Here is a 14,709-nt window from a genome sequence, read left to right on the forward strand (position 1 = left end):
GGGGAGGGGGGCGGCTCAACGGCGGCGCGTTCAAACGCCAACGGCGGCGGGCAGCGATGAGCCCGGGCGCTCGCGACCGTTGGGAACGTGGCTGAGGGGCCGCCCGCCCTGCCGGCTCTTGCGAGGAGAGGCACCAGGTAGGTACCGGCGAGCTGGGGCCGGGCGGCCGTTGTGCGCGCGCGGCCGGGGGGGGGGGGGGGGGAGAGGAGGAGGCGGAGGCGGTGCGCGGTGCTGCTCGGGCGCGTGACCGCGGCCCCGCCCCCGCCGCGGGCAAACGGCAGGTCGGGAAACGGCCGGTGGCGGCGGGGCAGGGCCGTGGGGGGTGACGAAGCGCCCTTATAACGAGCTGTACGGTAGGCAGTTTATATTTGAATTAGATAAGCGTTAGCTCCTCATTTTAAGCTTTGCCAGTTCCCGTGAGTGCTCTAAACTTGTCAGAGCTGTAGATTTTTTTAAAGGAGATTTTTTGTGAGAGTCTCATAATTTCCCTTGAACTAAAAAGGAGGGGAAAAGACACAGTGTGGGACCTGTGCGTGCCCGACAACGTGCGGCCCCAAGGCTCAGCAACCAGAAAGCAACAAAAGGATCTCACAGTGTGTTATCTGAAATGAAATAATTTTTCATGCATGAAATCACGATTTTCAGGCTTGTCTTTTTGGACTCGTGATTTTTTCATATTTGGACCTGGTGATGTTCTTGTTACTGTCGCCAGTGTAACTGTGCTAATAATTATATTCTAACTTATATTCTTAGCATAAAGGCTTCAAAAACTAGATGGAGTTCCCTAGTGTTTTATAACATTCTGACCATGATAATGTTTTAAGTATTTAAATATGGTCGTTGTTATAGCTTACAAAGAACCTAACTAAGTCTGTGCTGTCACATGGGTGAAAAATAAGCAGTCACGCATTTTGATTGCAATTGTGTGTGCATTGCACGTGAACCACAAGTGCAGAAGTGCCCAAGCAAGCTTTGAATGGGCTTGCATGCTGGGCCTCTTACAGTTGCCTGAGCATGAAACGTGGTTATTTCCACTGTATGCTGCAGTGAAAATATGTCTTGTTTGTGTCTGAATTTGCATAACCTGGATATGTGTTTTGTTTCTGTTCTTCTGTGTGCTGAAAATTTAATGTGTTTCTGACAGTCCAAACAAGTGGTTGATTATGATCTTAAATAAGTTGCAGGGGATGTTTAGCATATGAGAGGCCATCTTTCTGGTTTCAGTGATCTAAAGAAATATAGATGCACTGAACTGTATCAGAGCAGGCACTTCCACTTATGATGGATTTCTTCTTCCATTGCTGTGTGAAATTGTACAACTGGGCAATGAATGTAGTCTGAATCCCTTCTTACTAGAATCTGAATGCCCTGCAATGTACTCTTACACAATAGCTGTTTGAATATGAGGGCTAGTTCCAGCTTCATTATGAACTTTAGGGTGAGTTGTTTACTTTTGTATTTGTATATTGACCTTTAGAAGCAAAAAGCAGACTAAGTTCAAGATTAAAAACTAAATTTTCCAATAGGCACTTGCCTGCTTTTTGATAGTCTTTCATTGAAGGGGCAAATGAAATACAGAGTTTAAATGATCTCCCAGGAGATACCTTTTCTGAGTGTCTTCATGTTCGATCAAAAACAGTGAAGTCCAAACATGTTGGTGACAAAATTTCTTTCTGGGAAGCGGAATGTAAATAACTATTCCCATTACTTCTGGTGGGAAAGAATTGATGAAAATGGAGTTGGATTTTCCCTGTAAACTCAGAAGGCTTACTAGTCTGTAGGTGTAAATTGTACATACTCTAAGCAGATGTGTTATGTTGGATATCTTTGGTATAGGAGCTGAAGTTATTTTGAAAAGACCTGAGACTGCTGAGAATCCATGAACATTTGGACTGAAAAAAAAGTGACAGATCTCAGTCTAAAGGAAGAGGCATCAACCTTTGCTCAGATTCAAGTATCCCTGTAGAAATTGTTTCTGCAAAAAATATTCCTAAATAGCCTAAGTAGGAAGTTTTAAATGAGTGTAGAATTATGGGAATTCTCCTTCACCTCCCTTCTTTTTAACTGTCACCTTGTGAGAGGGTGCTGAGATAGCATATCTGTATTGTGCTTCCACACTGAGTTAATTTACAGCAATGCCAACGATATCAAAATGAAACCAAAGATTCTGCTGGCACTTCTGAGAAATGCTGATTGCAATCTATGATTTCTCTTTTCATTTCCAAAGCAGAAATTGATTGCATGAAAAGGAAGGGGGTGGAGGAAGTTCATAGGTCAGCAGGCTTTCAAGATCTGTAGATATGATATGTTTGGCCCCTATAAGAGAAAAAAGCATTCTGTTATTTAGACTTGACATGGGCACTAAACCTTGAAACCACAGGCAGGTTTAAGTGTACTGTGGGCATAAATGTAGGTGTCCAGAAAACTTCACTGCGGAAACCTTGGAGGGGGAGTCAGAGGATCTAAAATTTGGGTTTCGGTGCCCACAGGGATATTTAAATACTTAAATTCACCTTGTGGATCCAGTCTGTTAAAGGTATGAATACTTTTGAGTATAGTTAGTTTTGTTTTCTCTTTTATTGCAACTGGGATGTTGTTATGAGTACCAAGGATTGGTAAGTGGTAATCCTAGGCAGAACAAAAAGATACACCTTAATCTTTTTCACTTCTTGTCCCTCYTCTTCTGTTTCAGTTTCTTAGAAATGCTCTAACTCATTTGTAGGCATTTTGTGTGGCAATAAATTTTTTCAGAAAAAAAGATAGTAAAACTTGCAAATAATTATACCCCTGTTGTGTTAATGTACTTTTGTGTTTTACATTGCTTTACAGCATTTGGATTCCTTCATGTGATTACAAGTTTAAAGGTTGCATGATGGCAAGCATTATTATCTCACATACCATTTCTTGAGAACAGATAGGATTGCTATTTTAGGTTTGCAAGGAAGCATAGAAAACATGAGATTTTTAAAGTAGGTGAAAGTATTACTAATCAATAGCTAAGGTCAGCAGCAAAGAATGGAGCACTCATTTAGGATTTCAGTTCTTTTACTTTGAGACACAGAGCTCAGAGCTTAGGTCACTGAAATCTTAATTTTTGCTCAGGAACTCAAGTGATTTATTACCCATGTAAATCAATTACCTTGGTTTTTTTTTTCCTCTAGCCATAAAGCAGAAATGATAGTATTTGCCATAAAGCAGAAATGATAGGACTTTTGCACTCGCTACTAATGGTGTGAGGCTAATTAAGATAGTTTTGTGTACTTTTTGCAGAGTGTAATACTGCTCTGTAAATAAAAATGAAACTTCTTATGCATTCCCTTACTTTGTCTTTTCTGTGTGTTGATCTTTGATTGAATTAATATGAAAATAAATTATCTTTTATTACCAAAACTGGATGGAAAGATTAAATGTTAAAGGGAATATCATAGTTAAGTAGGGTGGTGATTTTGAGTATTGGCTATTCTAAGTGAATAAATAATGTATGCTCARTAAATACAGAATCAAAAGCAGAGATGGGTATAAGGTATATTAAAATTGAATCAATTCAATCAAACAATTGATACTGATTTGGCTATTTGTAATTGCTTTAGGACAAATGAAGAGAAAATGGGAAGAAAGACTGAAGAAAGTTGAAGAACTAGCATCTCACTATGAAAGAAACCCTCTTCTTCCAGTTTACAGACCAAAACTGTCCAAACCTTTTCAACCATCCCCTGTTTGGAAAATATTTTGTCGGCAGGCTGAAGCTTTTCACTATGTAAAAACCTGTGAAGAGGTAAATTCTTTGTCGAATGTTTCTACTCTTCGAGTACTTTCAATATTTGACTTCATTTAAAAGCCTGGTTAACAGTAAAGTCTTTAGCAGATTGCAGGATCTTTTTGTTTTGAAATCCTGAAACACCAAGTAGTTTTTTAAAATCTTTGTGGAAGATCATGATGCACTGAGGATAACTCTAATAACTACTAGTTCTGACATAAGAATTGATATTTAATGTTAACTTATAACAGCAGAGGTGCTTTTTGGCAACATTGTAGTGATAGATTGATTCCTCCTTAAGATAAGCAAGCTGGCAGGGTTGGCAGGAGAATAGGAAAGAAGAAGGAGTAGGGTAGGAAGAAGGGAGAAAATATGAGAGGAAAAAAAAAAAGTAAAAACAGGAGGTAGAGACTTAGCAAAATAAAAAGAAAAATAATACACCTCTCCACTGAGCTCAGAGTAGCAAGTTCACATATTGATAAGTAATGAGCCACATAAATAAACGTTRTGTGAAATGTGTCCTCTATTTTCAGTTATCTGCATTTAATACTTTTCAAATTGATTGCTTCTTTTAAAGAAACTTAATGCAATGTACTATTTTTTTGCAATTTTAGGTGTTCAAGTAATCCTGCAGGTCTGGATTTTATAAATATAATTACAGTAATTTGCTAATTCCTCTCAGAAATATCCAATGAAAGCTTCTGTTGATTATGAGACATCTGCGACAGTGTATACTTGGTTAGCAGAAGAACCTAGTAATCTTTATATACGGGTAATTTAATTACCTGGACTTTCCATGTTTCAGTTACTTGGGAGTTCCATACTTTAGCGAACATTAGAATTAAACAAACAAATCAGTCTTGACTGAAGCTTTCTTTCTTTTTTAATTGACTGTTTGGTTGAAGCTGTCCATTTAATGACCGCTTATATCACTATGTTTGTGTATCAGCTTTTTTTCTTTTTATGCTTTTTCATTGTAAGATAAACCTCCTTTTCTCATCTATAGACAAGGCTGCAAGGAAAACTGAATAGAGATCACATCCATGTAGACCTTGTGTTACAGAAAATTTTTGAAGTATAGCAAACTATACATGCTCAAAACTTACATAACTCCAGAATAAAAACCTCGTACAGAATATTTGTGTGTATTGAGTAAGCATTTGGAAGCAAAGACTCAACAGCAAGAGGTACTATTTGGGTATCTAGTCACTTAAAAGGATGTACACTTAAATGTCCTGCTGCCACAGATTTCCTGTGTTGCTGTGGACTAGACAGTTTAAATCTGCCTCTAGTCCCCACATGTAAAAAAGGCACAGTTTGTGTTGTCCCATGATGTAGGAGATACAGGGTCTGTTACGTTAAGAGTGTAAAATATTCAGATACTGTGACTTTGGGGGCTTTTAAAATAACTCATACTGAAAGTCCGTTTCTCTCAGTCTCTTTCAGACTATTCTGACAGTCGGTTTTCCTAAATATATTCTCACCAGCTTGGCAGTGGTTTTTTTGGTTTTGTCTTTGGATTTCTATTTTTGCTTTTAAATAATATAGAATCTAAGGAATATTTGTTATAAAGCCACATGCAGCCATCACATCAGGAAGACTATTCTTTTCAGAACATTGTTTCTACTCCCATTAAATGAACCCGCATCAGAAAAAAAAAATTTTTATTGAGAAAATAGAATTTACATTGATGTGAATTCATCATAGGTTTGTTAATCTCAAAGAAATTCTTCAAATTTATAATCACATAACTGAAATTAGAAAGAAGTTCTTAATTAAAAACAGTTGCTTCTTAGGTTAGAAAAGGATAACTGATGTACTTAACATTTTTTTTAATATTTCTACTAACTTTTGCCCAAATAAATTAATGTCAAATAGGAACTTCTGAAAATTTTAATTAATTCTCTAAAATAAAACGAACTTAACTTTTTGTTTGTTTGAAAGGATGTTCATGTATTTGCCTTGGAAAAGAACACACAAAATGGACAGAGGTTTTTCCTTGTGACAACATATTATGAGCTTTGGTTTTATTATACGTGAGTATTCGAAAAGGAGCCCTATACTTTGCTGGGGGGTTGGTCAGTCCAGCTGTGAGTAGCACAGAGCTGTAATAGGTTGCCTGAGGTTTGATCTTGGCCCTGGGGAAAATCTACATAATGAAAAATCGTTCTATTATATAGTGTTTTCAACTTTTTTTTTTTTTTTTTTGAGTTGCAGACCTCCATTATTTCCTGTGAATTAAGGTCCTCGTGCCTAGTGAACTTAAATCTAATAGCAGTAGATTTGCTTTTCCTGACAGCTTTCTTTAGGGGACTACACTGACACACGATACAAATATATTTCCATGATTAGTGATATATCAGTTTAAATGCATATTAATATAAATGTCTGGTTAACAACATATGGTTTGGCTTTTGCTTCATGAACAGTTTCAAGTATTGACAATTTGATCATGTGCTGAACACTTTTTTTTTCCCCCCCACAGTAAAACATCTGGTTATGAAGCAAAAAAAACTAAGTCTTTTTTTGTTAGAACTGTAAATTTGAATTTTTTTTTCTCAACTCGAATATGGGAATATTTTTTCTTAATTTTTTAAACTAAATTAAAAACTATAAATCATTTTTAGTGCTTAAGTCATAACAGTGATATTTTTACTGTAGTTTCCATCATTCCTTAAATTCTTAACAGCATTTCTGTTGGCAGTATGTACTGTAAGATTTTGGGGGTGGGGTTATGAATCTAAATCCTAGACCACACAGTAGCAAAGTTTCTAAAGTTAGTTAGAAATTTTTCAGAGCAGTATAGGGCTGTTACTTACATTTGTTTTAATACAGGTAGTTGATTAAAAAAAATAAAAGAATATTTAAGACTTGTGGGGTTCTTGTTTGCAATTAATAAGTATGTGTAGTGTTTATTATGAGAGGCTGTTATTTGTTTTTGTTTTTCCTTAGCAAAGATTATAAAACAAGTCTTATGCATTGCTATGAAGTAATTCCTGAAAAAGATGCTTGTAAACTTTATTTTGATTTGGAGTTCTACAAACCAGCAAATCCTGGAGCTGATGGCAAGAGTATGGTTGCCAAGTTTATTGAGGTAAAACTAGAACAAAGCCAATGCATCATGTGTAGGTTAATATTAGTTTTTGGTTTAATATGAAACCAAACTATTTACCACTTTATTTTTTTGATTGTTCTGTAGTAAAATAAAAAATGATTATGTAGTTAGTGGGTGTTTTTAATGAAGTGAAAAATATGCTTTTAATTAAAGCAAAGGTTTCCTACTTTAAATGACAGGGAAAAAAACAGAGGATGGTGTTTGTTGGAAGGCTTGTATTCACTATAGGTTTCATTGACATGGTGATTTTGTTTTTATAGAGTCACACTAATGGTTTATGTGCTTTGCCACTTAAGGCTTAGATATATCTCTCCTAATTTTAGGCACCTTCATATGGCAGTTCATTACAGTTGATTTAAATGATTACATAGAAAACCTCAGGTGACTGCACTCATCATTTTGGTACCTAAAGTTTTGTTAATTGTCAGGTAATAAATTATCAAAACCTTTGATAAATATCAATTTTATTAAATAGTGCAAATTCCCAATTAACTGCAGATTTGCTCAGAAAATGAGCTCAACTGCAATTTCCGTATATCAGAAGTGGAAAATAAAGCAGGTTTTTAGAACATCTTCTGTTCCAATAAAATCTCTTTCTCAATGACCATGTATTTGTGAGGCTTCTGATACTTGTATGTCTCAAGCTAAAAAGGAGGAAAAAAAAAAAAAAGATTGAGGTCTTTCCTCTGTAAAGGCCCTTAGCTGATATGGGAGAATTTACTCCATTGTGGATCAGTTACAAAATCTAGATATTTCTAGGGTTGAGAAGAGATCTTTGCATTTGCTGGGTGGAGGATTTGAGATACCCAAATCCAAAGCTTCTGGACTCTTAGGTTCTGAATCCCAGTCCTAAACATGAGTAATCGCAAACTTGTAGAGGGTTTCTACAGCTGTTACCTGGTTCTCTGGTTATTTAGTGTTCATTGGTATTCACTGATCTGTTTAGCCTCTGTCTTAGGTTCGAGGTAAGCCTGCCTTAGAAATAACATCACTGGGTGGTTGAACGGCATTGTGGACAAAGACAATTTGTAGATAAAGCCACTAAATTAGACTGAGCTGAAAAACTGAAAATTTCCTCATCTTAGCAGTGTTAGTACATTCAGTCACCTGCTCAATTCAGGAGATACAATCTATGTCCCATTTTGGTTAAATTTGGAAAGTTTTGAAATTTTGTGGCTAATTTGAGTTAACTAATTGCATGTTCAAAATGAGAAAAAAATGTGAAAATAAGATGTAGAATCTGTATTTGTGTTAGAATTTAGACATCTCTATTAAAAATGCTAGAGAAAATAGCCTAATGCATGCATATAATTTTCAGCTTGTCAGCCAAAAACTAGAAGAATTTTATGATGTTAACTGTTCAGCCAAAGATGTCTTGAATTTAGATTCCAGTACTGATGAAAAATTTAGTCGACACTTGATATTTCTGCCCCACAAGACTGTATTTAAGAATAATATTCATGTCGGTAAGTGTGTTCTTTTCTCTTACACACTAGAAATAAAAGGTGAGGTTTTGCTGTTTTATAGTGCGTTGTGGCACTTGAATATTCATTTTAACAGAATTATATATGGAAACAAATATGTATTCCCAGCAAAAATGACTACATATTTGTATTTCATTAAGCCTCGTTATTCCTCAACTCATCTTCTACTTTCATTCTCTATGATTAGCTTTTTTTGTTCATAAAAATGTAACCTCTGTATGTGTGTATATGGTGTATTTACACAGCTGCTGGTAAGACTGGACAGTACAATTGCTTAATTTTCAGATTAATATATGTCTTAATAATTAAATCTAAGATCATTGGCCCTAAATACAGCTGGTTTATGCTCAGCACAGGGTCAGAAAGGCAGGGCAAAGGCAGCTTCAAGCCACCTGTGCAAAAAACATGATTTAAGAAAAAGCAGAAAACAATTTTAGTTGTTGATGTAAATTGGGGTGTTTCCTGGGATATAGCAGCTCCAACACAAAAAATTGCCAGTTCAGGGTTGTCTTGATGCCATTTGTAGAATATTATCTTCTCACTTCACAGAGTGTTTTGAACTTACTTACTCTAAAATACTGTTTGTGAAGCACTGAGGTGTTAGTAATGAGCTAAAGAAGTTAATGTTGATATTCATAATCTCTTGGGAACAAATTTTGTATGGTGTGCAGTAAAGCAGGCTTATACACATTGAACAATTAAGACACAACAGAATATGAATTCAGTCTGTCTGAATGAAGCAGGAACTGATAGCAAACAGCTTGCCCAGTGATGGTATTAAAACCCGAATCAGCTTGCTAGTGCAAGAAGATTGGGTTATGCACCTGCAGCCTTGATTTTTGGCATTTCCTAATATTTGAGTGCTTGATTTTGAAACCTTTGTTCCTTATTGTGTTTATTTTAAAAAGGCAAATCTGAGGAGAGAGAGAGGAAGTAGAAGTGCTGTCATATGGCACTATATTAATAATTTCATGGGTTACTAGCAGGGATGAAATTTAGCTTTGTGACACTGAGCTCTGCCATTCGTGTGCAAGATTAACTGTGACAACAGCAGCGGAATTGCATGTGCCAGAAAGAAATTATGTCCTTTGTTGATGGGTTTGCAATGGCAGCAGAATAATGGGAAGAGTTGAGGTTATTGCTTTCATAACTTTGGGTCCTTTTCTGGTTCCCACTTTCATTCTTCTGTCTGCTTGGTCATGACCTACCTGGCTGTCTTCATGCCCAGTCTTCCTTTTCCTTTCTCACCTTTATCTCCTTTCTCAGATAGTTCCAACCTCAGCACCTTCCCTCATTCCAGTCTTGAGTATAATTTACACTATTTCTTCTTTTTTACACTTCCTATATATGTAAGGTAGCTTCTACCTGTGTGTGTGCTAACAGGGAATTAAGGACAGCACAGGGAAGATGGGTTCTTAGCTTTGTGCCAGGCCCCTTTTTAGTGCAGTACAGCATTAAAGAAAGTCTTATTTTCCTTTTGGATTGTGTCCAGTCATTTTGTGGGGACAACACATGTACTGTTGCGTCAGAGTTGTGTGGGGATGGCACATTTCTTCTGTTGCTCTAAGAAATCATGTACAAAAGGTCTTGTCAGCACAAACACCAGGAGGAATAAAGTAAACTCTGTAAGGAGAGGCTGGATCCTGTAGGCCTCTGTGTGCATATACAAAATCAGTTTTTGTTTTGTTTTATTTTTCCCAAACATTCGTAATATRGGCACATGGTCCTTGGCCTAAAGGTCACCTGAGAGCAAATTTCAGATCCTTACTCCAACACAAAGAGGCAATAGGATTTCTCAGAAATAAAGATTTTTAGATTTTTTTTTTTTTTTTAAGATTAGAAAACCTATTTCTCATTCTTAGAAGCAGTGGAATCTGTGTTCCTAGAACTTTAAAGAATAGCTCAAAGTAGACACATGACAAGCTAAACAGATTGCCAATATAATAAGCAACTGCTTATAATACTGGCTGCCAGCTCAAAACGTGACACAGAGTAGTTATTTCTCATGTGACACCGTACTGTCAATTAAATAGGATCATAACAATTTTTTAGCTCAAAAGCATGGTCCTCTGTCACTATACAACTCTTAAGTAATACATGCAAGACAAATAATTTGGTATGACGGCAGTTTTAGTCTGTGATCTTGGTAACTAAATTACATCAGTCAGTTCTTTCAGTAAGAGCGTGAACTATTAATTCTAGTCCATTAGTTAAGTGGTTTGTGTCTCCACTGTGAAGTGGATTTGATATGTTTACTGTCATAATTAAAATGTATTTAGAGATTGCCTATATTTAAAAAGTCTTCTGCCTTTGCCTTTTCAACAAGAGGTTAAAGCTGCAGTGAAAATTGATTTCTAGAATTGTGATATGTGTCAGTGGTAAATYTGTGCATGTTATCAATGAATATTACACTTCAGACTACTCATTCACGCATTTTAGTAGCCAACTTGACAAATCTGTCTTGAAGCTTATTAGCTTGGTACTTCAAGTATTGTGAAAGGACTCTGACATAGTAAATATCTAGACATGTAGATACCTTCATAAAGTAATTTCAGAGCATCTGTATGAAAATGCATGTAGTCTTGGATGTGACAGGAAGACCTTGTCTATTTAATATTTAACTTAAGAGTTAACATATTTTTCAGACACATTAAAATGGGTTTTTTTAGTTGGTCATTGTGAAATTATGTCTAATAAATATTTTATGATGAATTATTCYGTGATATTACAAATCATACCTTTCTGTCCTTTGTGATAAACTAGAAAATGAACTATCACATCTTATCAAACTTTATTATGTAACCTTTGGAATTAGGTACTAATTAGAATTAAAATACAGGGATTGAATTCATGGCACGTGTAAGAGAGCACAGTGCTGTGCAAATCAGTGAATTTACCTTAATCTATGCAGATGACACATCCCAAACATAAAAATACAAAATACAGCCAAGAATCAAAAGTGCGAAATGCAGGGTTTCATTCCCATGCCTGGCGAGTCTCATCAGTTAGAAGAAATGGGAAGAGGGAAAACAAAGATGTGTGTGAATCATAAAGAAACTAATCCCCCAAATAGTCTTTTACTGAGGAAAAAGCTTGCTATACTGACACCAGAGTGATTGTTATTTAATTACATGCACAAAAAAAATGAAGTGCTCAACCAGGACTTTTAAAGACACTTTCTGTTAATTAAAATAAATTTCAGTTCTGAAATAGTTTGAAAAGAATATTTAGTTACTTAAGGGAGAAAGTAGACCTAAGAAATTTTTGCATGCGCATTGAACGTAGTGGCTTAAATACTGTCTGTGAGTGTGAACTACTGCCAAATCATTTGTGTGCTTTAGTAGTTCTGTGAAATAATGAATTATGAGGCTGGTGATATTAATGCTTGAGATACTGTCAGTGAGTGCTGTCAGTCATTCTGCTGATAGGCAGCATAGGAGGACCAACAGTACTTCATATTCCTTCAGTTTCCCCACTGAAGCTTCTTCCAACAACTGAGAATCTTCCTTGCCAGTATTCCTTCCACTTCATAGTTTTCCTTCCGTATCCATATTTATTCTCCTCTTTCTCCTTGCAAGTAATTTGGCCATGCTTTTCATTTGTCTGTCTTTGGTTACCATTTAACAGAGCCTGGATTACAATGGCGGTATACTGAGAGCTGAGAAAGTGTTTACAAAATGACTTTTGTATAGGTAATTTGTCATTCAAATAAGCCCTGATCAAACTCTGTTACATCAGTTAAAATAGTATGAAGCTCCAAATAAAGATTTTTTTAATCATCCTAAAAGTGAAATTAAGGAAAGCAATAGTGAAAGGGGTAATTGCAGACTCTTCAGAATCTTAAATCTGATCCTGGTAATGTCATCTCATACTGTCATTAACTACTGCAAAAATATTCAGCTAAACAATTAAAAACTATACCTGTGGCTGGATATAAAACAACCTGTGTAATAGCAGTGCTATGTGAATGATTTATTCATTTATTGAAGTGTTTCAGTAAATGGTACTTAATATTTTAAAACAAACTGTATTTTATAATAGACTGACTATTTTTACTTGTTTTTTGACATCAGTCAATAACAAGGTGATGCATATGTGTATGTATGTATGTAAGCATATGTGTAAGTCCTACTGTTAAGARGTCTACTTCATATGCAGAAACGTGCATAGTAAGTTAACATGAGGATCTGAATTGAACTTGTTGAATGTTTTTGGCATTTTTGTGGAAAATTCAGGTTCACAGAAATTTCAGTCTAAAAAATCTTCCTTATATTAACCATTAAGTCAAGATCATTTATGCTCCAAGCATGGGAGCAACTCACAGCCTTGACTGTCAGTGGCTGTAATAACTGTGATAGTACAGGTGTTGTGATGGGCAGGAGCTACAAAAAGCATTTATTTTATTTTTGCACCTTTGGGACTTTGAATTAAGTTCAGAGTTTAGAAAATGGTAGTGACAGTCTGTGCATTTCTGCTTCATTATTTTATCTATTTCTAAGGAGGTAATGACCAAACCAACTCAGTTCTGTACAATTACACAGAGAAATATGCACCCTTTCACTTAGTTTGTTATGGCAGTAAAATTGCAAAGGGGAAGATAGTGGTCATATTATACAACTAACACAGGAACAGTTCTTTATTTTTGCTTGTTTAAAAAAAAATAGTTTCAGTTAAATTYTTGCCAAACGTGGGTTTCTTAGATACTATCCAGAAATATTTTGTGCACTGTGCTTGTCCAAAAGATTTTTGTTTGTTTGTTTCTAAGGAAAAATCCAAAGGGGGGGAAAAATGCCCAAACTCCAACCACTTCCACCTTGGCTGTTTTGAAAATGTTTGTACAAGAACTATTAAGTTCTTTCTTGACTCATGAATATAAGAAGTTATCTGGTTTTGTTTTTAAGGTAACTTTGTGAGAACCATTTTGCAGCCTGCCATGGCATTAATGGAGAGCAACGCTGCTGCTCTGATTCCAGAAAAAAGAACAGGCCGTGTTTTTCAGTGTTCTGCACCAACAGGTGGATTAGATGGTTCTCTTATAAACCTCTCAGCAGTAGAAGATGCTTCTAAGAGTTGGCCATCTATTGCTAACGAAACAACAGAAATTGAAACATCAGACCAGGGAGAAAATTCTGAATTTTCCTTTCTAGTAGTAAATGACAAAGAAGGACGCAAGCAACTTTTTGTGGATCTAGGTAAATATAATAAGTGCTTTTAAACCTGTTTGGAATGTATATTGGAATGCAACAAAGGTTAAGAAATAAGATATTCCTTAATCTTTAATTACAGCACTGCATGTTCTTGTTGTGGTTCTGAAGTACAGAGTTTAAGCCAAATACCAGACATGCTGAAACAGTAATCATAAAGGCTGTACTTTAAAGGAACTTTAGGTTCTTGGCACATAGAACTCTTTATATTACTTCATTTAATAATATTGTCCTGAAGTTTGAAGAAATTCTGGCCACAGAAGACTTTCTTTTTCTTAATTTTGTTCCTAAGGACTTAGTGCTCTTTTTATTTATTTATTTATTTATTTTTATTAAAGGAAGACAGCATGCATGGCATTTTACCATTTCAGTTGAGCAGCTTAATCCTAGAACAAGTCTTACAGGTGCGGCCTTTTGAATGGTTATACACGTATGAATTTAGCCTTCTTCCTGCTTTTAGAATGGCAGTTGTTATATTGTGATGACAGAATAGCAGAAACTGGAGCTGGGCACTCCATATCCCAAGGCAAGTCAGGACCAGCTGTACTTCGCCTATTCATACTATTAAAATGTTAAAAATCTCCAGGATCGCAACTCCCACAGGCAAACTAAACTTGCAGTTTGAAAGTTCAGGCCTTCCCCATACCCATGTCTGGATTCTGTGCCTCATGCCCTGTCTCAGTGAAAATAGCTTATCACATTTTTGTTCAGCAGCCTCTTATGTACTTGAAGGTTGTTTATCATATTTTCTCTCAGACTTCTCTGAAGAACCCCCATTCCTTCAAATTCTTCTCATGAATTTGAGAAAGCAGGACTGAATCATTTTTATTGCTGGCCTCAAAAGTCTCTCCAGTATGTCTGATTTGTTGAAATGTAATCCCAAAGTGGGCCCTAGATGAGGCTTTTCCATTACTAAATCAGAGGATTACTTTATGTATCTAATATATAATGCTACTATTAAAAATTTCTTTAAGTGTATTAGTGAATAGAATTTTTTTAAAAAAAGTTGATTTTTGTGCTGTTTAACCTCACCGTCTAAAAAAATTTAGTGTTGTGCCAAAAAACGAAACCCCCTCGATAATTACACTGTCCACATTACCTCAAAACTGGAAGGCTAGAATCAAAACAACTGGAATATGGCTGCAATGA

General features: G+C 35.9%; 1 protein-coding gene across 2 annotated transcripts in view; it reads left to right on the top strand.

Annotated features, from left to right (window-relative positions):
- Positions 1 to 6: 6 nt before the first annotated feature.
- Positions 7 to 14,709, top strand: part of PRIMPOL (primase and DNA directed polymerase) — a 22,134-nt gene continuing 7,431 nt past the window's right edge. The window contains exons 1-7 of one of the 2 annotated variants that reach the window (XM_026084072.1): positions 7 to 137; positions 3,591 to 3,775; positions 5,702 to 5,793; positions 6,710 to 6,851; positions 8,191 to 8,338; positions 13,258 to 13,548; positions 13,899 to 13,964. In XM_026084072.1, coding sequence (XP_025939857.1) covers positions 3,596 to 3,775; positions 5,702 to 5,793; positions 6,710 to 6,851; positions 8,191 to 8,338; positions 13,258 to 13,548; positions 13,899 to 13,964 — 919 coding nt within the window. In that variant the 5' untranslated portion in view covers positions 7 to 137; positions 3,591 to 3,595. The remainder of the gene's footprint in view (positions 138 to 3,590; positions 3,776 to 5,701; positions 5,794 to 6,709; positions 6,852 to 8,190; positions 8,339 to 13,257; positions 13,549 to 13,898; positions 13,965 to 14,709) is intronic. The other variant, XM_026084073.1, reaches the window with a different exon arrangement.

This window comes from Apteryx rowi, unplaced genomic scaffold (assembly GCF_003343035.1).
Source record: "Apteryx rowi isolate R43461 unplaced genomic scaffold, aptRow1 scaffold_625, whole genome shotgun sequence".
In the NCBI taxonomy this organism is placed as follows: Eukaryota; Metazoa; Chordata; class Aves; order Apterygiformes; family Apterygidae; genus Apteryx; species Apteryx rowi.